The sequence below is a fragment of the Candida margitis genome, assembly GCF_024628925.1.
Source record: "Candida margitis strain CBS 14175 chromosome Unknown scaffold41, whole genome shotgun sequence".
NCBI classification, from domain to species: domain Eukaryota; kingdom Fungi; phylum Ascomycota; class Pichiomycetes; order Serinales; family Debaryomycetaceae; genus Lodderomyces; species Lodderomyces margitis.
In genome coordinates, this window is record NW_026261800.1 from 44,667 (window position 1) to 71,808 (window position 27,142).

At 38.5% G+C, this 27,142-nt stretch overlaps 12 protein-coding genes across 12 annotated transcripts; 9 read left to right on the forward strand and 3 right to left on the reverse strand. All coding sequences in view use genetic code 12, as the record gives it.

Moving 5' to 3' along the window:
- Position 1: 1 nt before the first annotated feature.
- Positions 2–1,429, reverse strand: LAS1 (rRNA-processing protein; the record flags this gene model as incomplete). The annotated part of the gene is made up of 1 exon (XM_051814054.1): positions 2–1,429. The coding sequence occupies one exon, from the start codon at positions 1,427–1,429 to the stop codon at positions 2–4; it is 1,428 nt and encodes a 475-aa protein (XP_051672348.1).
- Positions 1,430–2,393: 964 nt separating this feature from the next.
- CANMA_002030 (uncharacterized protein) lies at positions 2,394–3,536 on the forward strand (the record flags this gene model as incomplete). The annotated part of the gene is made up of 1 exon (XM_051814055.1): positions 2,394–3,536. The coding sequence occupies one exon, from the start codon at positions 2,394–2,396 to the stop codon at positions 3,534–3,536; it is 1,143 nt and encodes a 380-aa protein (XP_051672349.1).
- An 869-nt stretch (positions 3,537–4,405) lies between these two features.
- CANMA_002031 (uncharacterized protein) lies at positions 4,406–5,476 on the forward strand (the record flags this gene model as incomplete). The annotated part of the gene is made up of 1 exon (XM_051814056.1): positions 4,406–5,476. The coding sequence occupies one exon, from the start codon at positions 4,406–4,408 to the stop codon at positions 5,474–5,476; it is 1,071 nt and encodes a 356-aa protein (XP_051672350.1).
- Positions 5,477–5,839: 363 nt separating this feature from the next.
- CANMA_002032 (acyl-CoA thioesterase) lies at positions 5,840–6,733 on the forward strand (the record flags this gene model as incomplete). The annotated part of the gene is made up of 1 exon (XM_051814057.1): positions 5,840–6,733. The coding sequence occupies one exon, from the start codon at positions 5,840–5,842 to the stop codon at positions 6,731–6,733; it is 894 nt and encodes a 297-aa protein (XP_051672351.1).
- A 521-nt stretch (positions 6,734–7,254) lies between these two features.
- Positions 7,255–8,172, forward strand: CANMA_002033 (uncharacterized protein; the record flags this gene model as incomplete). The annotated part of the gene is made up of 1 exon (XM_051814058.1): positions 7,255–8,172. The coding sequence occupies one exon, from the start codon at positions 7,255–7,257 to the stop codon at positions 8,170–8,172; it is 918 nt and encodes a 305-aa protein (XP_051672352.1).
- A 483-nt stretch (positions 8,173–8,655) lies between these two features.
- On the forward strand, positions 8,656–9,702 carry TES15 (Tes15p; the record flags this gene model as incomplete). The annotated part of the gene is made up of 1 exon (XM_051814059.1): positions 8,656–9,702. The coding sequence occupies one exon, from the start codon at positions 8,656–8,658 to the stop codon at positions 9,700–9,702; it is 1,047 nt and encodes a 348-aa protein (XP_051672353.1).
- A 138-nt stretch (positions 9,703–9,840) lies between these two features.
- Positions 9,841–11,889, forward strand: VPS33 (tethering complex ATP-binding subunit; the record flags this gene model as incomplete). The annotated part of the gene is made up of 1 exon (XM_051814060.1): positions 9,841–11,889. The coding sequence occupies one exon, from the start codon at positions 9,841–9,843 to the stop codon at positions 11,887–11,889; it is 2,049 nt and encodes a 682-aa protein (XP_051672354.1).
- Positions 11,890–12,574: 685 nt separating this feature from the next.
- Positions 12,575–12,877, forward strand: COX8 (cytochrome c oxidase subunit VIII; the record flags this gene model as incomplete). The annotated part of the gene is made up of 1 exon (XM_051814061.1): positions 12,575–12,877. The coding sequence occupies one exon, from the start codon at positions 12,575–12,577 to the stop codon at positions 12,875–12,877; it is 303 nt and encodes a 100-aa protein (XP_051672355.1).
- A 326-nt stretch (positions 12,878–13,203) lies between these two features.
- On the reverse strand, positions 13,204–16,041 carry CANMA_002037 (uncharacterized protein; the record flags this gene model as incomplete). Its single annotated transcript, XM_051814062.1, has 1 exon — positions 13,204–16,041. One exon carries the CDS (start codon positions 16,039–16,041, stop codon positions 13,204–13,206), a length of 2,838 nt encoding a protein of 945 aa, XP_051672356.1.
- An 811-nt stretch (positions 16,042–16,852) lies between these two features.
- Positions 16,853–17,969, reverse strand: CANMA_002038 (SUMO ligase; the record flags this gene model as incomplete). Its single annotated transcript, XM_051814064.1, has 2 exons — positions 16,853–17,761; positions 17,937–17,969. The coding sequence occupies 2 exons, from the start codon at positions 17,967–17,969 to the stop codon at positions 16,853–16,855; spliced, it is 942 nt and encodes a 313-aa protein (XP_051672357.1).
- A 551-nt stretch (positions 17,970–18,520) lies between these two features.
- IDP1 (isocitrate dehydrogenase (NADP(+))) lies at positions 18,521–19,813 on the forward strand (the record flags this gene model as incomplete). The annotated part of the gene is made up of 1 exon (XM_051814065.1): positions 18,521–19,813. One exon carries the CDS (start codon positions 18,521–18,523, stop codon positions 19,811–19,813), a length of 1,293 nt encoding a protein of 430 aa, XP_051672358.1.
- Positions 19,814–24,790: 4,977 nt separating this feature from the next.
- Positions 24,791–27,010, forward strand: CANMA_002040 (uncharacterized protein; the record flags this gene model as incomplete). Its single annotated transcript, XM_051814066.1, has 1 exon — positions 24,791–27,010. One exon carries the CDS (start codon positions 24,791–24,793, stop codon positions 27,008–27,010), a length of 2,220 nt encoding a protein of 739 aa, XP_051672359.1.
- Positions 27,011–27,142: the final 132 nt, after the last annotated feature.

Below are 27,142 nucleotides of genomic sequence, written 5' to 3' on the forward strand. Positions count from 1 at the left end.
ATCAGATAGGCATTCCAAACGGCGTTGGCGTCCAGTCTTCATGCGGATCCATCAAATAGACCTTTTCCTCGTTATTATCTAATCTTTTAGACCTTTTTTTACCTGACTTCAGTTCCTCTTCTGCCAAATGTCTCTTGTTGGCGTTTTCGCCTAGTATCTCATCTAATGATGGAGGTAGTTCAAAAGCATTCTTACTAGTCCGTTTTACTGCCTCATCATATGCGTTATTTATCTCCTCCAACAAAGCCAGTTCAAGATTCTGACTAGCTGATTCCTTGACAATCTTCAATAACTTTACTAGTAATGAATCATCATGTTTGCAAATTCTCACTAGACTTTCATACACATACTTGAAAAGCCCTTCTTGATCACTTATCTGAGCCCTGGTGAAATGTTCTCTGGAGAACGGTTGCGATAGGATGCTTTTGATTAAATATGGTAACCATTCGAATAACTGCGCTGTTTCCAGTTCTAATAAGGTGGTTGCAAAGCCCAACTTCTTGAATACTCGCCGGTCAACTTCTCCTACCACTCTTCCATCGAGTAGCTGCATTGTTTTAATAAATAACAGGACAATCAATGCGCTGCCAAGTCCATCAAGTAGTGGATGGTAAAGCTTTTCAAGCAACGGATTGTATTTGATACCCTTGGATACAAGCTTTTGGTTTGGGTAAAGCAAGTAAAACTTTCTGATGAGCAAGTTTGCAAATAAATCAGGGTCACTTTTAGCGAACTCGATCAATTCGTTTACGCAATTTCTCAATTTAAAAACATCTTGGTCATTACTATAACCACTGAATAGCGGTGTCTCCAATTTATCCTTTCGTAGCCTCTTGAAAGTCTTGAGATTTTCATATACCAGAAATACGGTAATCAACTCTTCGTATTGGGTCAGTCTAAAGTGGACGACCTCCGAATAGATGTCTGCTGAAGCATTAGATGTCTGCTTAGACTCGTCTACTATGTGGCACCAATAGTTATCATATAGCCAGGTTAACGCCTCTTTTGTTGCAATCCTTAATATATCCAAGCTCGGCATGTTTTCATGTGTACCCATATGCCTCAACTCAACAAAAAATGTAGGCAAGTTCAATTGCTTGGCTAGTAGTTGCATTGGAACTGCGTAATTCGATTGTTGAAATGGGTCTAATAGTCCATTAACAAACCTGATCAATGCCATTGTGTAAGCAAGTTGAATCACATTGGTGTCCGTGTCTGGATCATCATCATCATCGCGCAAATGTGCCGAAGTCAAAATGGATGTTGCTTCGATTCCATGAGGCAATCTGCTTCTTGTTAAAAGAGCTTTGACCCTTTCTATAGCAAGTTTACGATTATCATGGGTATCGTCAAAGTCATAAAACCATTTCTTTAATTCGACAAGATCATCGTCTGACCTGTATGCGGTCACTACTGGAGTGTCTTTCATTCGACCATACTAAAAGAGCTGGCAATGGCTCCTTAATTTTTTTTTTTCTATCGTTCCTCAGGCATCAAAGAAACACGCGCATCAAGCATCAACATAAACGCTTCAATTAGACAGAGACATTTGTGACTTGATGAAAACAGTGTGTGTCGTGATATAGACACTGGTTCTACTTGAAACACGTCGGGTTAAAGAAAGACTTACTCATTAAGTTCGGGTGACTATAACAGCTACCCACATTTCCTAAATAGTGACAAATTGCAAAGTGTAAAGTAAGCAACAGTCTTTGGGTCGCCCTTGAATTCAATCTATATGGATGCTGGATTAACTCCCTCGTGGGACAAATTAGATCCAATTCATTTGAACAAGACACTACAAGATATTGATTCCTCGGTGCAAACTGTACAACACTCAACTCACAACGGCCACCAGTAAATAGAAGTGAGGGGGGGTTTAAATCGAGTTATCATTCTTGTGATTGTAACTGTATGCCAACTTATCCGGTTTTATATTCTCTATGTAACCGGAGTTAAACTAAAATAAATATTTTTAAAGAGGAGAGAGGGACTCAGATAATAAGAAAATACAACGTACAACAAACAACTACAGCTATGTTCCATCAATTATTATTATACCCGTCAACAATCTTGTGGATGAAATGGTCATTATTCGAAACTTCTATCAACTTTACATGTAAAGTTCCCCTAGAGCCCAACTAATCCAACTAGTTTTACTAAAAACAGTAGGTTGCCGCGTAATCTCATGTGGGGTTTGTCACTGTGTTACACAAAACTGAAAGAACAAAAATTTCACAGTACCATGAAGGTTCATACTTTTAGTCTTCAACTATATATATATATATATATAAAACACATCTCTACTACAACTGCCCCAGTTGACTACTTTAATCGGCCTCATAGCCTTTTTTTTCTTCATCACATCAAACAATTACATAACTGCATACACTATGTTGACAGTCAGTGCTGGAGAGAACCCGCGTCCAGATTTCGAAGAGTCTTTGCGTGTAGTCAAAATCGATGACACTCATTATGTAGGTGCACACTGTTTAAGGAAACCTGTCAAAATGGCTAGGGGTATTTACGGGGGACATATGATTGCCCAGTCGCTATTGGTTGGCATAGAATCGACAAGATTGGAGACTACGAATGAGGTGATGATCCCAGACTCGTATCATTCATTTTTTATCAATGCGGGAAACAACAAGACTCCTATGGAATACGAAGTTACCAAGCTATATGATGATGAGTTGATAAGCAAAAGATCCATTGTTGTGTCACAAGGCGGGAAGAATAGACTTACATGTGTGGTTATATTGAGAAAGCAAGGAACCAAACCATTACACAAGATCGATGAGAATATTCCACCACCACTAATTCAAACCAGGTACCCTGACCCCGACAAGTTGCACCAAGTCCAACATACAGACTTTTGCAGGAACGCTTTCGATGATGACTTTGTGGATCATAGAAGAACTCCTGAGGAGAGAAAACTACATTTCGCAGAAAGATGGATATCAATCTTTACTGGGTTGAAAAACATCCCTGAGCCAGGCGCTAAATACGATAAAGTGAAAGATGCGCTCCCAGATGCTGTTGGAAACATGCAAAGCTATGAGCTTGATATACTTCGACCCAAAAACTCCCAATCGGTGAAAGACCCTATATACAACTACGTTGGGCTTGGAGAAATTTCCGACAGCACTTTCATCACAACATTGGCTCGTGTGTTGCATATTCCTTGGGCGCCATCACTAGAGAGAGGTGAAGAATACGTGCCTGAGCTAGATGCGACGTATTTGATGAGATCATCGTTGAATGCGCTCCATGTTTTACATTATAACGCCATGTCATTGGATCATCATATATACTTTCATAATGATGAATACGAGCCCACAGATGGCTCAGCATTTGATATTAGCAAAGATTGGTTGGCATTCACTTATCAGATGAAGAGACTAAGCAATGGTAGAGTCCTCGCCCGTGGATACATGTTTAATGAAAACAGGAAATGTGTTGCTACAGTTCTTCAAGAAGGATTGGCTCTTTTGTCAGAAGGTGTTGCTACCACAGCTGATAAATCGCGTTTGTAAAGTTGGTTAGAATAAATTGGAAGCTATTTATGGAAACGTTTTAGACTGTAGTCGTCTCTAGTGAAGATGCTCTAGATCATCAAACGCTTCCTGATCATGTGCTTTCTGTACATCTCACGCAAAAAAATGGAGTTCTCAGCAAAACAACAGTCGGCTGTAAATTTTCACATGACGTCTAACGCAGAACTACTTAAACTAAAATTTTTTTATCTAAACTCCGACGGTTTGTTTGTTTATGATTTCGTTGCATTATACGAGAAAGAAGCAAAAGTCTTGTGTATCCTGTGAAAGTTTATTAGCGTATTAGAGGCAGAGTTGTGAACTTAGAAAAGGATATTGGAAGGTTTTATCCTTCACAACTCATAGTGGCATAACCCAAATAGGCGTAACTCTCTTGTGCTAGTTTCTCTCACAGAGATAGATAAAGAAGCTCCAAACCAGGAAGAACAAATCTTTGCATATGCATGTAGAGATGAGAATGCAAGATGATAACTAGCTACAAAGTTGAACTATATATCTAGATATTAAGTGCCATCAAAATTCTCTTTTCTGCTTGCGAAATCAGAGGCCACACAACCCCCAACAAGCTACATCTTGACGTCAGTGGGAGGAGAACCGAGTCAAATGTAACTGCGTATATAGAAAAAAAAAAAAAAAAAGAAATAAAAAAATAAAAAGCTTGTTTATTTGTCATCGCGGTAACAATCAAGTATTGCCTCGGTACAAGACGAGACTAAAGTACAAAATTACGTTTGCCAGCCATTTATAAATAACAAAGAGACTTCCCACTCTTCTTCAAAGCTTTGGATCGAACCTGTAAAATCACATTTACATCAAACCATCCATTACAACAACACAGTTTTATAATCATGACGACGCCATTAGAAAAATTAAGAAACGAAGTATACAACAACGACCAAGTAGCGAAAATCGAGGCAAAGACCTCTGTCAAACTCATCTCGGAAGCAGGCAACAAAATGGTATATGAGGGTAACTATCCAGTAGAACCATTCAGAGAGGGTGCTAGAGGCACCTATGGTGGCGACTTTATCGCACAAGGTCTCAATGTAGCTTGGGAATCAATTGATAGACCTGATTTCCAACCCCATTCACTACATTCCTATTTCGTCAAGGCTGGCTCAAAAGATAGTGTTCTTAGATGGGAGGTGATTAAAGTTTCAGACTCGAGAAACTTTTCAAATAGGATTGTTTTTGCTTATCAAGCACACACAGATCAATTGGCATTCACATTGCAGTGTTCTTTTACTAGAGATAACCACCTTGACAAGAGAGATATTGATCATCAGAAGTTGGTAGAATCTGGAGCAGATATCAGAAGTGTGCCGTTTCAGTTCAAGAGAAACCCAAACCCAAAGTTTTTCAAATACAAGGATAACATTGAAGATCTTGTTTATTTTGAACATACAAATGGAAACATTGCCCATGCCATCCCTGAGGAAATATTTCTGAAAACTCACAACTTCAACATGAACAAAGTAGGGGATGAAGAGCTTGGGTTCTACGTCAAGTTTTTGGACGATTACAACTTGGGCAAGGATTACATTAGACAATCATTCTTGGGGTTAGCTTTTGCTTCAGACTCATTATGGTTGGCTACACTCGTGAAAGCACTTGGGTTGCCTATCACCGGGAAAGACGTTCAATTTTTTCGTGTGAGTTTAGACCACACGTTATATTTCCATGATTTAAATTTCGACTCCAGTTCTTGGCTTTTTGTCGATTATAGATTCTTGTCCATGGGTAATAACAGAATCTTGGCTGTGGTAAATTTCTATACATTGGAAGGTAAAGCCATTGCTACTGCAGTTCAAGAGGCCTATGGGTTTTTACCAGGCGAGTTGGTTGAGAGGTCAAGGAAACTCCATGAGAAGTACAATGGGGAGGGTAGCATACAACAGGTCAATGTTGCAAAGTTGTAAAATAGGTTGGTTTTTAACGGTTGAGGATATTTTTGATTATTCTACTTTTTTTTAGAGTTATATTTATAAATTATATTCATTTCGTCTTCTTTGATTAGTGTGATATCAATTTTTCTGTGTAGAGATGAGTCCCTTATGCATTGGTGTTGCGTTTTTATATTGTTCTAAGTACGTGCGGACAAATGTCGCTCTATTCCGTGCAATATCCCCACGAAAAAGAAAAGGAAAAAACATTAACACCTCGGTAAAAACACATTTTACAATTACATAAAGATCGGCAAAACCTCCGCAATAAATGCGATTGCAAACCACAATTTTCTTTAGCAAAGGGCAAACTAAAATATACAACAAAGAAATACCATAATGTCTGATATCAAGGCTGATAGGGTGTTGCGACCATTGGATGCGAAAGCTGCATTTGACGTTGTTGAGATAGATAAGCAAACTTACCGTGGTGTCAAGCCATTGAGAAAACCAGCAAAGGAGATTAGAGGAGTCTATGGTGGTAACATTGTGGGTCAAGGAATTCTTGTTGCAATGAGATCTTCTCCATCGGGGTTCACGCCCAACTCTGTTCATTCGCATTTCATCAAGGCTGTCAATGAGGAAACTCCACTTATATGGAAAGTTGAAGAAGTCTCAACTGGGAAGTCGTTTGCTACGAGGAAACTACGTGCCTTGCAAGACGATGTTGTGGTATTCACATCAATGGTTTCATTAACGTCTAAAAACTCGGCGTCAAAGACGGGACACAAGGATAGTACACAGATGGAGTACAGTGTTCCTCCCGGAAAGACATTAACAACCCAGAGTCTCAAAGGTGAACCGCTGGCATATGCAGCACTACCCCTATTCGTGTACCAAAAGTTTTACGAAGACCAGAAGGATAAGGATACGTATGCTTTTCAATTAAGATGGGGTATTAAAGACGACGCCAATTTCTATCAAGAACACCAGAATGTGACACCAGAGTTCAAATACGTTGGACTTACTATTTTGACCGACTGGGTAGCGGTTGAATTGGCAGTTCCACATGTAGGTATGGAGGTTCCTCCAAAATTTGAAACTTCAATTGACCACAATATTTATTACCACGAAGACGATTTTGATATCGACCAATGGTTTGTATATGTTTTGGGTTTCAAATGGATTGGAAATGATAGAGCTTTGGTTAAGGCTGATTTGTACACCGAAGATAACAAACATGTTGTGACCATTGTACAGGAAAGGTTGTACATCACCAGTTCTAAATTGTAAAGACTGGAGAAATTCTTTTAGAGAAATTAGATAATCTTTAGAGTTACTTTGAAACGTGAGATAGCGTGCACTACTTATTTTACAACAGTGAGTGGATTAAGTGTAGAAACTTTACGGTACCCTGTAATGCCGTTTGCGTTTGGTTAGTAACCCCGACTCTACATGTTCTCTAAAAATACAGTGTTTAAAGGATAGCTTTTTTTATGACTCCACCATCTGTCACCTCCAACGTTTTTGTAATTTTAAACAATATGTGATGCTACTGGCAACTCATCCTCACTGTGGTTGACTCTTATTCTGTTAGGGGCCGGTCTTCAAACTGCGGAAATTCCCTGTTCTTTGTTTTGTTGTTTTGGCTTGTGATTTATTCTTTTGGAAGAAGTAAACGGTGTTTGCGAATCGCGGATTTATAAATTTCTTTTTTTTCCATGCTTTATTTCTTTTCTTGAATTATCTCCCATTTTTCAGTCCTCCCATGTATCTTTCTTCCTTAGTAACAACACTTGCCAGAGAAAACTACAATGGAAGATCAACCATTCATTATTGATCCTTCGAAGAATCAACCACCACACTGGCCACCCAAAGCTGAAGTTGATTTTGTATCAGAGATTGACGTGGACAAAATTTCCGACACTGAATATCGTGGAAAGGTGCCATTGAAAAAGCCTTTAGCTATTCGTCATGGTGTGTATGGTGGGGCTTTGTGTTCCCAAGCAATTCTAGTCGCTATGAGATCGGTCCCTTCGGATTTTAAACCACATGCCCTCCACTCATTTTTTACAAAAGGTGTTAAAGAAGATTCAGTTATAGAGTGGAGGGTGCAAAAGATATCTAATGGTAAATCATTTGCCAACAGAATGGTTCTTGGGTGTCAAGAAGATCAGGTGGTGTTCACAGCGAACATTTCGTTGACTACAAGAAATGTAACTCGACCAAGAAGCGATGGATTAGTGCCTTTCAGCCACCAAATCGACCCTCCGCCGGAGCTATTACACTATGATATCAGCAAGTTAAAGGGAATCGCTAATCCAAACTTACACACGACTCTTCGAGAAACACCCAAACCTAAAGTAGAAGGTGTTTATCCATACTTAATAAAGTACGGTATTCCCGAGTGTGAAACCCTTTTGTCGATACCTGAAGAATACAAGTACTCTTTACTCACCTGGGTTACTGATTGGCTGTTTTTGTCAAGAGCGTTTGCTGTTGTTTTAGGTAAGAGGGTAGATGCTGATTTTGACGTTTCGTTGGACCACACAATTTACTTTCACGACGACGACTTTGATGCTACAAAATGGGTGGGTATTAGCTTGAGACCCACCAGATCAGAGCATGGAAGAACTTTGATGATTTGCGACTTGTACAATGACAAGGGAAAGCAAGTTGCCACAATAATACAAGAACGATTGTACCTTGTAAAACCAACAGCAAAATTATAGATAGAGAAAAGGTGTTGTGAATATATTTATTAGATATTAATCGCTTCATAGACTTTTAAAAAATTGTGTTCATCGCAGTCTCCACGTAGTGGATATTGCTGTTTTTTGTTTACTGTGGATCCAAACTAAGCGCGTCTTTCCTATTTTGTTTTTTGCAGCTCTCTTCTCTCTCTCTCTCTTCTCTCTTGTGATAAATCGAAACTGGAGAGTAAAGTATGAAATTTTAATTTTTTTTATTTTTAATAGCTCGGTTTTAATAGAAATTGTCTTTGTGCAGGAAGAGTAAAAGAAACTAAAAAAAAGATATAAAAAATTCATTTTTTTATCATTTTGCATGTGGGGTACAATCCCACATACATTGACGGACATAAAAAAATAAAAACAGCATTGTTTAAATACCATCGAAATTCATATTTCCTATACAACAAGGACACAATCACTAATACAACAACTAATAACTACTACTTCAACTTCAACCACGAAATGAATAGCGAAAATTACGTTAGAGGAGAAACAGTCGATGTCAAAGAGGAATTTGGTGTAATAGACAAAGGTGACGACAAATATGTGGGTAAGAAGCCATTGGTTAAACCAATCCACATTGCTCCAGGAGTATATGGAGGAAATCTTGCTGGGCAAGCTTTGTTGGTTGCTATGAAGTCAACTGAACCCGAATTTAAACCACACTCGTTGCATTCGTTCTTTGTTAGAGCTGCTACTGACGAATCACCTATTGAATGGGAAGTGGAAAGAATCTCCAGTGGTAAGACCTTTTGCAACAGGGCTGTCAAGGGTTTCCAAAATGGTAAAATTGTCTTTTTTGCCAATATCTCGTTGACCAAGAAAAACTCTTATAAAGAAAGTTTAACCAAATGGGAAGAGGAGACAGCCAAATTTGAACAAAGGGGTAAAGACGGTGATGTCGACGAAGATGACGAGGATGACGACAAAGTTCCACAAAAGCCCTTCCGATTCCAAACTCCTTTGCACGATTGGGTTAAGAAGTACGGAGAAGATAGTTTAGTTGTTTCTCCTTGTGAGTCAAATATGTTGAGTTATTTCAAATTTTGTCCTGATTTCATACATTTGGATAAATCCGAATACGAAAAGGATGTTCCAATTGCCCAGCGTAAATTTTCATTTTTAGTAAGATGGGGTATTGATAATGAACAAGGGTATAATCAACCTTTAACGAATGTTGACGAACAGTTCCAGTTTGTTGGGTTAGCAAACCTCTCTGATGCATTAATTCTTAATGTTCTCGCAAGAGTATTGAGACTTGGTGACGTATCGGTACAAGACAATATGAAAAACTTTTTTGGCGTTAGTCTTGATCATATATTATACATTCACGATAATGACTTTGATGTGACTAAATGGATGACATATTCATTCAAAACAATTCGTTTCTCGCATGATAGAGTGTTGTTTGAAGGTGAGTTGTATAATCACAACGGTGTTCATGTTGCAAGTGTTATTCAGGAAGGTTTAGTAAAGCTTGCAGGAGCGGAAAGAGATGCCAAGTTGTAGTTTGTCCTTTTTATAGAATTTATATATCTAGAATTGTTTTGAATAAAGACTTTTGCAGTCGAATAATCGCCTTTTGGTGGTCAGAAAAAAAAAATGTCAACACTTCTTCGTAAACCAGTTCTAATCAATGGCACCCTGATGACTATCAAGACAACCCCTATAGATTTGAATCAGTTCAATGATACAACGCTAGAACACCTCCTAGCTCAGTTGAACAAGATCTACTCAACTTCAAATTTACTTGTGTTGGATCCAATCCTTTCGCCATTAATAAATAGTCTCACAACATTTCTGATCATCAAAGAACATGGCCATTGCCAAAACGTCGCATGGTTAAATGAGGACTTGATGGGATTACCATCTTCTGTGCTATCAAAGTACTCGAGTTTAATCGTATTGCTTCCCGAATCAGAAGCTAATTTGACAAAATTGGAAAAGTATATACGGCACATGCAACGTGAAAACCACGGCTTGAAATTCAACATAATAATCAAAGACTTGTCCAAGTCGTTCCTATACCAGGTTAATAAAGTGTTTAATGGCATTTTTGATTTTGAAAAGATCTTAGCCTTCTCCGAACCGCTCAAACCTATAAGCATAACATCAAAAATCAAGGTATTCAATTGGAATACCGAACCGTTGTATACAGATGGGATATTGATCACCGAAATTAGCCAATACTCAGGGTTAGATGATTATTTTTCTAGACCATTAAAGCAAATCAGCCATTTGACTAACGCTGTTCTTAAAGTTTTGTTTATGGGGATAAATGAGAACAACCACCAACACTTATTCAAGCTTCGAAACATATATGGCAAGGGGAATCACTCTGACTTGCTCATCAAAACTCTCTTACATGCCCAGATACCCAGTTACTTGAACGAGCATATGACGCCGCCAGAGATTGAGTTCTACGAAGACAAATTGCATAGTAATACAGATTTGGTTGTGATTGAACGTAATTTGGATATTATGCCCGTTCTATTTAGCCAACTAACGTATCACGGTATTATCGATGATTTATTTGAAATCAAGTTTGAAACCATAGTCAATTTGAAGGGTGATGTCAGCAAAAACCTCTCCAATGATGAATTGTATAATCAAGATTTAAAACACTTAAATTTCTCAGCTATTGGATCAAGGTTGAATAAAATGGCCAAATTGATTCAACAAAAATTCAAAGATTCGGGTAATTCAGGAGATACAAATATTGATGACATGAAGAATTTGGTATCCAATTTGGGAAGCTTAACATTGCAACAGGATCTAATCAAAAAGCATACGGTGATTGGAGAAGCAGTGCTTCATAAAATAAATAATGAGTATGAAAAGTTTTTGACATTACAAAATGACATTTTTGAAATGGATTACAAATTGCAAATGTCCAACTTGAGATCTTTTATAAATAGCAATTACCAAATCGAATTCATATGGCCAACGATATTGCTAATTGGATACATCAATGATGGCATTCCAAGCAAAGACTTGGAAAAGATTTCCACTGATTTGCAGGACAATTACGGGTTAAATGCTGCAATTGCTTTCGAAAAGTTGGTTGACTTGAAATTGATTAGGGTCATCAACGATTCTTCAAACGACTTTTTAACATCATTGGGCTTGACAAATCAAAAGAAGCATCATAGCATTGGTCCTCTTCATGAAGACGATAGCGATGTTGCAATAACTGGCGGGAAAGATGTACTCAAGAGCAATTATACACTTGTCAACAAATTCTGGAACTTGCATCCGTATGAAGACGATGATCTAGCAGAAACGAGTACAACAAAGCAAGATCTGACGAACCTTGTGCAACAGTACCCCAACCCATCTTTTACCTTGCCGGGAAACACAGTACCGCTAACATTCCGAATCATTGAATCACTATACTTTCGTGACTTTTTAAAATATAAACCAGTTAATAATGTCAAGTCGCGGCCAAATTGGGACAATCTAGGGTTGAATACAATGTTAGCCGGTAAAAGCGTCGATATGAATATGGACAACGTGAATGATGACAAGCTGAGGTATTTGATCATTGTATTTATTGGAGGAATTACAAGAAGTGAGATGACATGTTTAAAGTATCTCGAAGAGAGATTAAAAGCTAGAGGAACGCCAAAAGAAATAATAGTGATTTCGAATGGAATAATCAACAGTCATAACCTCTGGCTGTATATCACAGATTAGAATTTTTACACCTCGATTCCTTCCTGATAAATAAGTGTTTGTGTGTATTTCATTCATGCAAGTTATTATATATAGATCATGAATCCGTTAAACTCCTGTCTTTCTGTAGCATTATTCAAAACTCTCTCTCACTCCCTCTCTCCCCTTAAGCGACATCTTCAGCTTCTTTTTGCTTTTGCAATTGAGCGTAGTAAGCTTCTCTCTTGGCAACAAGTGGAGTGTGTTCAGTGTACCAGTACAAAGTGGCCAAGGTGAAACCGGCGGCAAAACCAATGGTGATATCGGTTATGATCTTTCTTTTTAAAGTACCTGTGATTGGAGCAATAGCCATCTTTGTGTGTTAGTGTTTTTGTTGTTGTTATAAAGCTTCTGTTGATATTATACACTTTGACCTTTTCTTTCTGTTCTATTTTTTTATTGGGTTTTTTTCATTGGTTTTGTCATAGCTAATGTTTGGTGCTACCACTTTTCGTTTATTAATGAGGTGATTTTTTTTGTTCTGTTTGTCTGTGTGTTGTTGCTGCATAAAATTTCAACAACTGTAACTTCATTGGATAGAAAACATTGGTAATCTTCACACGACCAGCATAACCTTTCAAATAAAACAACATCAATTTTTCTTCATCCATCCAATCTACACCACCTCCCATCTACAACACAAACTACATACAACCTTTCACACAGCATGTTTACCAGATCCATTTTACAAAGGTTCACCAAGACCCCAGTCCAACAATTGACCTCATCCATAGTACCAAAGAGATCATTCCAAATCTCCGCCAAATTGATGAGCGGTGATATGCAAAACATTTACGGTCACCCACAAGAAGGTGTTTACTCAAACTTGCCATTCAAAGTCAAAGGTAGAAAGTTCATTCCTTTCGCTGTATGGTACTGGGGTGTCTTGGGTTTCTTTTTCGCTTTCCCATTCTTGACCTCGACTTGGCAAATTTACAAATCAGGTGGTTTCAATGCTAAAGACGAATAAGTTTTCTAGGGGTTGGAAATGGAGTTAAGAAGAACTACTTGAGGTTTATGAGGTTTATCGAGTTAAATGCAACTGTATTTATTCAAGTTTATATATATATTGAAGGAATATTTGTTTAATCGTTAAAAGCTTTCCCTTCTGTATTATTTGGTATCCAGGCTACAAGCACAGACGAGTCGTCCTTGTATGTGTGTGTATGTGTGCCTCGTTCAAACTGTGAGTTCTACACCGGTCTACACTTCTCTTAACTAGTAGTTGACTTTTATCAGCCCCTTTTTCGATTCTATTGAAATTATTAACCTAATTAGAGTCAACACAGAACGGGACTATTCGTTTAATGCCGGGTCCCATCTAACTCTCTTGGTCGCCCTGGTTTCCCCTCTTTTAGGATCACGAAGGATCGACTTTAAAACTGTGGGCGTATGTGTAATTTTAGCCACTTTGTTAGACAGCGAATTTTGAGCAATTGTTGACATAGTCGTCAACGCTGTTGGCCTAGCATGCAGATCACTGTGCTGCATCTTTTGCCTAAACTCACTGAGACTAAGCTTCCTTGTATATTCAGGTCTAGCGTGCTCTGGTAACTCTGTTTTCAAATCTTGGTCTGCATTGTGAGCTTCTTTGGTTTCGCGTGATGTTTCATCTTCCGCAGGCGGCAGCGCTGGCGATGGCGATGGTGGTAGAGGTGGTGGAGGAAACTCATGAAATGGAAGTTGCACTTTATCCTGTAATGAAGTATCTATATCAGATACTGAAGCAGCTAGAGGATGGGAAAACGACGACATTAATCGTTTTGGGGAGCTTTCCTCCACACCTGGCGATGACCTTGGTCTCTTTAAAGAATTATGATGATGTGTCCTTTCTTCTGATTCAATTGACGAACCCTTTGATTTGACTTGTGCATGCGATGTATTTGGGGGTGTTGGAGGCCTAAAGGCTATCAATGGTTCTTTGAAATCCGATGGCGAGCTTTCAGGAGCTGTGCCCGATTGGGACTCCGATGGGGGTGGTGAAGGTCGAGGAGGCGGTATATGTGGTCTATAATTAGCGAATGGTATTCTAGATGATGCATCGTGTTGACTTGAATATTCGTGTGATACATGAGGGGAAACTGTTGGCTTAAGCTTGCTCAAGGGTATATCTGAATACCCTTCATTCTCCGGTGACTCTGTATCTGGTATTTGAGCTGTGTTGGTGGTACTTGTTCGTGAGGAATTATGTGCCCTACTTAAAAGTTGGCCAGTATTGAATGCTGGACCCTGATATGGTCGACTAAGCTGTTGCTCAGCCATCCGGGGATTATCCGCATTTAACCCTTCTTCGGTCAGTGGTATTTGTTCGTCAACTTTCTCCAGGTTGTCATTTGGCTCCTGTTTATCAACCGGTATAGAATCTTCTAACGGCTGCAAGTTATGAGCTGATTCGTTGAAAACACTCTCTGGATCATGCCAATCATCTTCGACATCTTGACGCCAGCCATCTTGTCCATTTGAATTTGGTCTCGTATCGTATTGCTGAATATCAGGTTGGTTTAGGTCGCCGGCGCATATACTATCCAAGACAGTCTTGGTCCCCTCATTCTCCTTTTCCACCCTCGATTGAGGGAAATCCAAATCAACCTCACTCTCATTTTCAAGCTTAATTGGTGCTAGTTTTGAGCCTTCTTTTGGATCTGATTTGACAGCAACTGCGTCTAACTTTGTGTCATGTTCTTGCAGGATTCCATCTTCGTGGGCCCCATCAGAAGATATCACTGAAGCTACCTCTATATCACTTGTATCCACTGACTCTTGTGATTTATTACTAGCTTCATAAAACCTATTGTTATCCACACGAGAGCTATGTAAGGAATCATTACGTTCTTCAGCTGCTCTATTTGTCGTCTCACCATGATAACCAAACAATGGGCTATCATTTGCATTCAAATTTCGACTGTCAATATCGGTTTTGTTAAAAAGATTGCTCCTAGAGCCTCCAAATAACCCCAACATGTCATTAGCTGGTGTTGGATTGAACGACTCACTCGTAACTTCCTTCTTGATTTTAATGACCTTCTCTCCCTTTGGTCCAACAGAATCACGATTCTGCACTGGCTTTGCAACTTGCCCAGCTGTTTCTCCATTAGTTATCATTCTTACCGGTTCTGTCTCAACAACACGTTTTCCAAAATTTTTGATAACATCTGCAAAGTCTGCTTCCTTGGAGGAGCTTGGAAAGTACTCGGTTCTAGGAGTAAAACAAATTACAACCTCGTTTTCTGCTACAAAATTTTCGAATCTCATTTTTTTACTTCTGATGGCATCTTTTATTGCCTGATCCTTCTTAAGCGATTCGGTATGAGTTCGAATATCCCATACAAACTCGTCTTGTCGTTGGTTTAGCCTGTCCAATGCAATTTTTATTTCGCGCAAGTCCTGTTCATACTTTGCCGCATGGAGTTTGAACTCGTCTGGTATCTGGATAATCACAGGTACAATATGCTCGCCTATTGATTTCGGTCTCATATCCTCCGTAATTGAATCCAAAAGATCGTTGATCCGAATCACTACGTTGTTTCTCTCTCTTTGAAAATATTTGTACAACGTCAATTCTCTTTCGCTGAGGAGCTCCAAGTCAGCCTCCAATACGCTCAACTTCCAATCCAAGTGCATGGTGTATCGTATCCACTCCCTTGCTTCGTATGACAATCCATCGGGAGTCAAGTACGCCTTTCTCCTTTCCCTATCGCTGACTTGAGAAGCCTGTGTGAGAAATCGATCGATCCTGTTTATTATATCCATTGAAAACTGAGGCGGGGGGTCTCGCCATGAATTGAATACCGCCTGTAACTTTTCACGAAGTTCCATTGCGCTGCAAGTGGTGTAGGCATGAACAAATAACCCATAAATCTTTGGAGCAAACAAAGTTTTATATGGATGGAGAGTTTTGATGATACTATCAATGAGATAGATGGTGTAGACTATGGCTTCTTTCGGTGAATTGAGTAGTTTTCTTTCGATCAATCTGCAAATAACATCTGCATCGGTCGCCGCATTTTCTGCCAATTGAGTCATATACTCTATAAACGCCTTTTTCGCTGTCAATTTTTTGAGGCCGTCTTTAAACTCTTCGATACAGGGTACATTTTCTGGGTTCCTAGGTTCGACTGAACTTGGGACAGACATGGTTTAGTTTCCTGTGTGCGTATCTGGTAAGTATTTTCTTGTGTGACTTTCGACGCGTGTGGAATGGTAGCTCTCTTTTCTGTGTGCGTGTGATCAGCCAGACAAAATATGCTTTGCCAACCACCGACGGTGAACAGGGGTGGTGTTGTATTTGTAAAGTTCAAACTTTGACCCCTTTGGCTTGAGGAGACAAAGTGCAAAGGTAAGTAGAAATATAGTAAAACAAAAAAAAAATGAAAGAACTCTAATCCTATCACAAGCTTTGAGAGCCCTCCACCTGAAACTATCTTTTGGGTCTATTGATTTGCACCAAATCAATCAATGATTAAAGATAGAAGTAAAAAAAAGATCCAGTTTAAAAAGTGTATCACTTTTGGGGATAATCGTCTTACTTGTATCTTTATAAAGATGGTTTCAGTGGAACTGATTAGCTTCTTTTCCCTTTGAAGAGAGGTTCAAATAAACTGGTCGCCAAAGGAAAAGAGAAAGAGAAAGAGGAAGAGGAGGAGAAAGAGAAAAAAGAGAAGTGAAGAAGTGAAATATAGTTGAGAAGAAGATGAATTTGAAAGGAGGAAAAAAAAAAGAAACCCATGCTGAAATTCATTATTCCGAATTAGGACAGCCACGGCAACATATTATAATTTACTACTACGCCATATATACATAGGAAAAGCAACTGCTGGGTCAGAAACTAAATTTTATGACATTCAAAGCTAGTTAGTAGTACACCATGTATCAGAACAGGAGGAGATAACGTTATTTTTTGATCATGAAAACAGCAAACAGTCCATCTAAATTGGTCTCGCAAAAATTAGTGAGCAAAATGTCGAGAGGATCCCAGTGAATGTTTCTTCAATATTCGATTCAAAACCGGACCCTTGCTAATCATGTTGGAATGTGTATTGGCTGTCCGAAACCCACCGCCAAGCCCATTATTCCGGTCACTACTTTGGTTCAAGGTGCCAATTCGCATATTTGCAGTTATTCTCGATGCTAGTTGGCTAGTCGCTGCTCTTCCGCCTAGGTTTGCGTATTTGTTCAAGCTCAACTTTTGGAAATTGGCTCGAGAACTGGATATTGATGATGTTGTGCCTGATGATAGAAGAGGAGCATGGTTGGAAGGATTTATTTCTCCTATCTTGGTTGACTCGGCATAAAACGATCTTTTGTTGGGATGTTGTATGGTAGCCACTGCCGCATGTGGCTTATTGGTGCCTAGTTTCTTCCCCATTGACTGTTGATGAATTTTGCTGATAAAGGTACTCAGAGCAAAGTTAAATGGCATTTCCAGTGGACGCTTGGTTATTGGCTGTATGAAGCTATTTTCGTTTTCTTGGTTTCTACCATACTCAATGTCGGCATCTTTGGTGAGCTCAAATGTTTCTGGTCGATTACACTCCTCCATCTTTTGTTTGAGACTTTCGACTTCTTGCTTGAGGCTCTCTGTTCGTGATTTGTACTTGTTCAAATGAGTGATTTCTTCTTTAGCAGCATATAGAAAGTCTTTCTGTTTTGCCACCTTTTCTTTCAACTTGCTATTGGAATGTTTCAAAAGGTTTATCTTGTCAACAAGGTTGATGAATTGGAATTTACATGAGCTATTGAATTCATCAATTTGTTGTGTAATTGGCGTAAAGAATCTTTGCAACTCTAATGGCATAGATTCATCAACTACCACTGTAGTTACATCTGTAGTGCCACATATTGGGCAACGACGTAGCTTTTTCCCCTCGTCAGAAGAATTGTCTAATGTATGTTAGTCGTTATGCTCCAAACCAGATCTATTCTAATCACTCACCATTTACAAAGTGGCCGTGGCAGCTTATGTGAGCACACGATGTCATCAATAGATAGTCATTGCCCTGTTTGGCTTCTGTGTAGTCATTGAAGCATACTCCGCAACAGATATAGTGTGAATTGATGTCCATTTTGTATTTGGGTTGTAACAGTTGGTTTGGTACAATGTCGTAACTTTGCAACCAAGTTACTTTCTTTTTGATCGCACGAAATTTGTCACATATATTTACGAAAGAAAAGAGAAACTGAGGAGGAGCTAGTACTAGGGCAGTACTTGGATCAATGCATGTACGAAAGGGTTTATAAACAACACCACGATTGTAAACTAAAGCGGGTGTATATTAATCATTGATACCCACGGCACTCCTTTAAATGACTTTGGTTTCACACAAGCAGCGTATTTTCATGGCAACACAAAAGGAGTTAGTCTCGCACAATGAAGGCCGAGGGTGGTCAAGTGACTGGCAATTTTATGACTCAAAAATTCAATCACGAAATCGACCGGTATCGGAAAGAGCTGGATCGCGCTAAATTTTCATTTCCACCACCACCACTCGTCGGAAAAAAAGAAAAAAAAAAAGTGATAAATTAGGATTCATTTGTCATCAAAATACAATTTCATAAAGTGGACGGTATTCAAAACTGTTTCACTTGGATTCAACTATTCTCCATTCAACCAATAATGATTTCCGCATCAGCTGTGAACCGTGCAAAGATGTTGCTGAACCATCTTCGTTCATTATCTACATCTGCAACCTTATCAAACAAGATCAAAGTCAAGAATCCAATTGTTGAGATGGACGGTGATGAAATGACAAGAATCATATGGCACAAGATCAAAGAGGATTTGATCCACCCTTATTTGGACGTTGACTTGAAGTATTACGACTTGGGAATTGAGCACCGTGATGCCACCAATGATCAAGTGACTGTTGATGCTGCTCATGCAATCCAGAAATACGGGGTTGGTGTCAAATGTGCCACCATTACACCTGATGAAGCCAGAGTTAAGGAATTTAATTTAAAGAAAATGTGGGTCTCCCCAAATGGTACAATTAGAAATATCTTGAATGGTACTGTTTTCAGAGAAAGTATTATTATTCCAAGTGTGCCTCGTTTTGTTCCCGGATGGAAGAAGCCAATCGTTATTGGAAGACACGCATTTGGTGACCAGTACAAGGCTACTGACTTGGTTATTAAGGAACCGGGCACTTTGGAGTTGAGGTTTACTCCTGACAATGGTGGAGAAACTCAAGTACAGAAGGTTTACCAATACACCAGTCCTGGTGTTGGCTTGGCCATGTACAACACCGATGAATCGATTAATGGTTTTGCTCATGCATCTTTCAGAATGGCCTTGAGTAAAAACTTGCCATTGTACATGTCTACCAAGAACACTATTTTAAAGAAGTACGATGGTAGGTTCAAGGATATTTTCCAAGAGATTTACGACAAGGAATATAAAGATCAATTTGAAAAGCAAGGATTGTGGTATGAGCATAGATTGATCGATGATATGGTTGCCCAAATGATCAAATCACAAGGTGGTTTCGTTATGGCTTTGAAGAATTACGATGGTGATGTTCAATCTGATATTGTTGCCCAAGGTTTCGGATCCCTTGGTTTAATGACGTCAGTCTTGGTCACACCCGATGGATCAGCCTTTGAATCAGAAGCTGCTCACGGAACTGTCACTAGACATTTCAGATTATACCAACAAGGTAAAGAAACATCAACTAACTCCATTGCGTCAATTTATGCTTGGACTAGAGGTCTTGCTCAAAGAGGAAGATTGGACAACACTCCTGAAGTTGTTGAATTTGCCAACAAGTTGGAGAAATCCACCATTGACACCGTTCAAATTGATGGAATCATGACTAAGGATTTGGCCTTGACTATGGGTAAGACCGATAGATCTAGTTATGTAACCACCTTTGAATTCTTGGATGCTGTTGCAAAGAGATTGAAACAATAAAAGAGCGGCTGAGAGGACCATAGTGGGATAGTATGTATAGATTTAATTTGACTATCAAACGAGAAATTATTGTAAACGCACACGTCAAATGGAGCTATCGGTAAAAATGCATTCCCAGAACTGACGTAATGTAGCCATAGCTGATCCAAAATTGGTCAACTCACTCTTTTAAGCAGAACACATAGTTGGTTGACCACTTATTTACTTATATGTTGACGTTCAGTTTCTTTGCTTTCCAAGTACTCCCAGGCATACATCAATCCATAATAGGTTCCGAGTGAAAGAAAACAAATCTTTAAAAACGGCCTTGAAAATTGTGTATAGAAAACCGTCTAGAATTCAAATGTTAGTATTATTCAGAACATGTAGTAGTTTCTTTGTTTACGCCACTGATGATATATCCATGCAATTGAAAAATTGGTGTGACCAATGATGAAGAATATTGCCGATTTGTCTGGAGAGAATATGCATTTTCTCGTGTAGTTGTACTTTTATGCTGTAAGAGATAATGAGGACTAGTGGTGATATGCTGCATATTTGTTGCAGTTTGTGCACATGGAACAACCGGAGTGGAAAGGAGGGGAGATTCAGTGGCTAGTGGGCTCAACCGGTAAAATATGCGAAAGGGGAAAGGAGTGAGCATGAGGTAGTAGTGGTAGTAGTAGTAGTAGTAGTAGTAGTACATACATGAGGGTTTATCCTTCGATTGGGATTGGTATTAGTCGTGTACAACCTTCGATGCATTTTGATATTGATAGATCTGATGAAAAGATAAAAAAGACAGTCTTAAGATAAATTTCAATTCGGAAGAGGATTAAATCCGGTAAATCGTAAATTTTTGTCGTCCTGCATATAGTTCTCCAAGCTTTTTGCAGGGCTGGTCTAGAAAGCAGAAACAACTTTCGAAAATAGCCATACTAAAGGCGATTGGTATCCTTTGGAGGTGTGGCTATATATTAGACTCCGTTTGGCTATATAATAGTATACACAATAGAAGTTTATTTTGTCTTGGCAAAAGATTAGGTTTTGATAAATAAACGAATGAGTAAATTATTCGTATTGAACTCGAGCTGAGGACTGTGGTAGGTCACACCTATTCATCAGATTATTTTCGATCTAGAACCAATACTAGTCTATACATTATTGTCAAAGATGGAAACTATAAGGACATGAAATTTTTTCTTCAGACACGATTTTGAAATAGATGCAATGAAAAACGTGCGAAAACTGTTCTGCCATGAGAACACTAACGAATTTCCCCCGAAAGCGACTATTTACTTAATTTGGTTAATTGTAAATTTCTTTGCACGTTCTAGGAGTAAATTAAAGTTAGTGACAAAAGGTTAAACACCCAACAGTAAACAAGAAAACTGTGAATTTGACAGAATCTGTTTTTCTTTACAAATTTTCTTTTACATTGCCTTGTACAAGTAATGACGACAGATGTATGATTGTTTCTATCTGAGTTATTGTTAGAAACGTAGTCTTATATCGGGTGGTACTGTATCTTTGATGTCTTAAAAATAGAAGCCAAAGAAAACCGCAAGTGATTTTCCTGGGTGCAAAAATTACACACCGCTGGATGATGATTACACAAAACTGAGACGACTTTTTATTGTTGCATTGTTTTTTAAAGTTGCTTTCGAGAAATAATTTAAATCAAAACCTTCCCTTTATTGTCCCATAAATCATCTTCTTTGTTTTTCCATATAGTGACAGGAGAAAAGTGTAATCTAAAATAAAAACAAAAGAAAAGATTGCAGAAGTCTAGACTTGCACGTATTTGGCCGAATTTCAGGTGTGTAGTAATGTTTCGAATAAACACACATGCAAACATTCAATGAGAATTCTCTATTTAGTTTGCAAGTTAACTCTGCCAGAGTATAGCGTACCTTCAAGATGCTAATAGATCATTAGCGAAATAAGCAAATAAAAACTTTTGGCTGTTCGTTAATCTCTTCTTGGTTGACGCAATATGCACAGGTTTTGCAGTTTGTTTTTGTTCCCAACTCTTTGTGGTACCATCATCCAATAGGCTTTATTTTTCTCGAAAGAGCAGTTTAGTTTCGGACTTTAACGTTTCTTTTTTTGATTGTTAAGCTTTTAGCCCCTTCCACAGAACAAGTTTGGTCATCAAGTGATGTATATTATTGGAGACAAGTTTGCTCTCAAGAGTGTTACTCTCTATCATACACCCCCTATCCTACTCACTCGTTCAAAGACAAAAGCGATTGGTCATGTGTACCTATGGTAGGGGGAAGTTACCAACCTACGTTTGATGATGATGGTAACTATTGCAAAGAAGGTTGAATAGGTTAAACTGCAACATATAGAGTTGATATCATCTACCAACAAGAGAGAGATAAGGTATAAACCCAAAGAGTGCGCAATGGAATAAATACACAGCCAGTATTCTAGAATATGCATAAACTATAATAGAAGAAGCACACTACCGTGCCGAAGAAGAAAGTTTTGACGATAAAACTGACTGACTCGAACACCACGCCTTTTTTTCCACAAAGCAAACAACGCAACAACAACATAACCGGGGAATTAATTTAAGCAATTGTACAGTTTTTAAAAAAAGGCAAAAATAATGGATGAGTTGTTTTCTAAAGAGTAAAAGTAAACCAAAACCTTCGAGGGTCTTGAAACAGCAATAACTGGATTTGATAAGCTGAGGAGGATAGATTGTTGAAATGTTGTTTTTACAGTGAATATTGGAAGGAAAGATGACGGGACAAGTAACCTCAAATAGGATATAGTGGGCTTTGTTCAGATCTCTGTAGATTTAAAAGGGGAAAGTGGTATATAAATATATATGTCCAAACATTAGTGAGAGACAAGGAGTATAGATTTAATATTGAGCCATTTACAACGTTTCCTTTGTGTTCTCCTTTCCGGTAATAAAATTTTTGCATCTGTCCGTGGTGGGAAAAAGATAAAAACTCGAAAACGAAAAATACTAAAATTGCTCTACACCGCATGGACGTGTCATACGACACAATGTGTATGAAGAGGTACATGTGGCGTGGTAAATAAGTAGAGTATCTTTCGTATTTGTTGGTGCTATATATGTAGGTGTAGTTTGCAATGTGAAAAGATATGATATCATTAGAAATGATAATAGCGATCAATAGCAACTATAAAATAATCAAATGTTTCTTTTTGACTCTAGACTGCCCATTATTGAAAAAAAAAAAGAAACCAATTGCAATCGATTTGTTGCTTTACATAAAACAACAAAACGACATATGATGGCTTCGTAGTTGTAGTTGTCGTAGGAGTTGTAGTCGTTGAACGGCAAATATATACTTCCTATTTATTACAATATTAAACTTGTCATCAGTCAAAAGGGCCCTTTGAAAGCCATTTAACTTTGTAAATGCATAACGAATGTTGGACGGGGGGTTATGTCTGTATATAGGAGTCTATTGTTTAATATTTGTTGGACTAACCACTTGATTCAACGTTAAAAATAGTAGGCTTTGAATGTAACCTTGACATAAAAACTTTAAAAGGTCTTTTCCCGTAGTTTTAAAGGTCTAAGAATTGCGGTTCTCGAACAAACAAAGAAGGCACACATTGGTTTTAGTCTAATTCTTTTGTGTAATGATGTAATAGCTTTCAAAGACAATAGCCAAAAGTTGTCTTTTTTTTGTCTGATCTGAGTTACATTAGTCAATAGATTTCATATATACTACATAGGAGTTTATGGGTATATATAGGTATCACAGCCTCAAAGAAATTTCGATTTTACTTCCTATCTTTTGGTTTGAATACGATACTTATTGACCAAAAAACAACTTGAGTACATCACCAGCCTTTTGAACTATCTCAACAGTCAAACGAGCGCCAACTAGAAAAGAGAATCATTAACGAAACACCACGAAAGGAAACGACCAGACTCTACGCAAACTATCCAAACCCAGTTATTAAAAGTTGCAATTAAAAGTTACACTTTTCAAACCTAGAATCACAGTGAGAGTCAACGAGACTAACCATCAAAAACTTTGAGATCATTGAGTTAATCAAGTACCCCTCCGGAGTCCTGATCAAACAAGTATATCTCTATAGTGTCGCTTCGACGGTCAATCTAGTAAATTTTATATTCGCATCCTACTGGAAAGAATCTGCCTACAACCATCAAATCACAGGCTAGTCCCAAATCAAAGGAACAGAGTTGAACATCTAGGTCGAGGAGGAGTATTTATTCTATCACCAGACACATCAACACAGTAATTGTGTGTAAAGAGAGAGCAATTTATGAAAAATTGAATAAGGAAACAGTGCAAAAAAGTACAAGGGATTAAAATAAATACTACACCCCTCCTTTTAGAATATTATTATTATTTTTGCACCCCCAGATAATAACCTTTTTGTCCTCATTGTTATTGTCTTAGAAATTATTATTTATTATAAGTGTCATAGACAGTTTTTTTCCAATTTTTGTGTCACTTGATTAAATTTCATTTTACTCGAGGAAGCTGAACTTACACAAAACAGCTACAATAGACAATCTTACCTAAGAAATTATCTAATACAGACATATACTCCTAATCAAACAAAATTCAGTTGGGTTGTCTTAAAATAAATCTAAAAAGTATTTTAATCAAGGCGGGGCCACAAAGACAAAAGAATAACGCATAGAACTTAATCCACACTTAGCAAATTACCACTAACTACTTTAAACTGTCTGCGTTTGTTTGTGTGTCTGTGATTGGTTTACTTTTTTTTTTGTCTTCCAAATTTTTTACACAATTGGGTCCATAAAGCAGGTCTAGACCACAAAACTAAATCAACATAATATTCCACACAACCACCACTGAAGGCTTCTTGCATTTTGACTTTTAGTGATAAAAAGAATACTAAAGTACTGTCAAATTTTAGAAACAAGGAAAAAAAAAAGAGTTCTACAACGTTTAAACTTTTCATATTGAGGCTTTTAATTCAGAATACAACATCACTTGAACAACAATGCTTACATCAAATCATACCATTAGTCCAATTGGATACAACTTCAACAACAGTTCAAGATCCCCATCACAAAATTCACATGAGAAATCGACCTCCATTTCATCATCAATGTCCTCATCCACTTTAAATCAGTCGAACGGAATGACAACTCCGAAGCTACCCTCTATTCACCATCTCACAAATGGCGTAGCAGCCTTTGAGAGAACCACGCCGCCCAAAAAAGATCAATTTCATATGCTGCAGCAACAAAAACTGCCCATTCATACTACTACATTGTTACCAGCGCCATTGGCTCCTTCACTGCATCTGAATTTTGAGCAAAATCACAATTCTACAGCTGCACAACCACAATTTCCTTACGTTGTGTCTCAACTGAACCAATTGCACCACCAACTTCGTCTGCCTGTCAATAAGCAATATGTATTTACCCAAAATTCACCAACTTCGCCTATTTCACCTATACTTTTACCATACTCGGCAGTCCAGAGAGGTGCACATAGTTTTAGTCCTCCAAGCTACCCAGTTGCTTACACCAGTCCACAACCCCAATTCAATGCTTCATATCCCTCAAGCAATTCACCGGTCCAGCTATTACCATTGTCATTGCCACTTCATCCTCAACATATAGTCACCACTCCCAAAGCTTCGCAACAGGCATCTTATCCAAGCGACTCAGTTGATGCCAATGTTGAGATCAAAGGTACTTCAGCAAAGATCACCAAGCCTGTAGGTAAACTGTTAAAAAGGAAAAGGAGGCCAAAGTCTGCAAATAATGGTTCGCACGATCCCAAGCTGCATTCCAAAAGCGGTTCTCTGATCCACAATAGAAAACCTCGGCAAACACTTGTCTTCAATGAGGATGCAATTCACTATCCAGTTCATCGCGATCTTTCGCAATTGATTAATTCCAATAAGATCCCATCATCGGTTGTGCAACAGCTAAACACAACCATTTATCCTCAAATTGATACCAAAAAATACTCAACTTCAGCTTTGGACCCTCAAAGAAACTTTCTTACTGTATTTGAGTACATGGTTAACGATCACTGGATAATTTGGGACTACGAAACTGGCTTTGTTCATTTGACCGGAATTTGGAAGGCATCATTAAATGTCGAAGGTTCAGCTCCACCAAGTGCTTCACACTTGAAGGCTGATATCGTCAAATTACTCGAGTCGACACCAAAGCAATACCAAGCCTACATTAAACGCATTAGAGGTGGATTTTTAAAGATTCAAGGTACTTGGTTACCTTACAAGTTGTGCAAAATATTGGCAAGAAGATTTTGCTATCATATCCGGTTTGCTTTGATTCCAATCTTTGGTGCTGATTTCCCTGAGTCTTGTTTGCATCCCCATGATTCTGGTTATGGTGAGTTGAAATTGGATGACTTAAAGTACTTTGAGGAACAAGACTTGCCCGAACCTGTTAATAATTCAAATGAAGATCATCATCCTCAACTGCCACCACTGATTTCGTCTGAAATGCAACAACCAAGGGAGACGGAGACAAGTGCCAAATCGCCTTCGTTAGTGGTGCAACAGCAAGTGCAACAGCAACAGTCACAGCTACCTTTTTCTGATCGATCTGTTGGCTTGGCGTCACCCGTCAGTATAAGCAGTGGCTCGTCAAAGTTTGTGGACGTCGAACAACTTCCACCGGTAGGTACTTTTTCACCAGTGTCGTCTAGAAAACCATTAACTGTTGGTCAATACACTAATCAATGCTCTCCACAGCCATACGAGGACCAATACTTGCCCTTATCAACGCCAAATCTGCACCCCCATCTTGCTCACGACAACCCCAACTCAACGAGTAGTGAATCATTGAATTCAATATTTTCTCTGAAATCTACTACCCAAGGTACTACTCACACCAAACCTCAATCGCAAACGGACTTGCTTGAGATTGTTAACGCTTCAAAGTGTCTTCAATCTTTGAGTCAAGAGCGTCGTGGTTGTGGTGATGGTAATGCAAGAAAATTCCCAGTGCCAGGTCAACAATTGTATAACCATGCTTCAAGGAGCTCGGAATCAATTGAAGACGAAACTGATATTGAAGATGATGGTTCTAGCAACACGCGTTCAACTTTTAAAACTGGTCAAAATGTGATGGAGGATGGGATTTCCTCGATTTTGATAGCTGCTGAAATAAACAAATCCAATGCAAACAATTCCAAATTTAGGCCAAGTATGAGCATCAAAGATTTGACAACATAAACGGGAAGAGAGCATCGCCACTGCTAGGGATACATTCTTCAATGGCGTGTGCGTTTCCTCATTTTTACGAATATATTTTACTTCAATACAGTGTGATTTTACACAAACCGTTACTTTTTTCACAGTAATTTA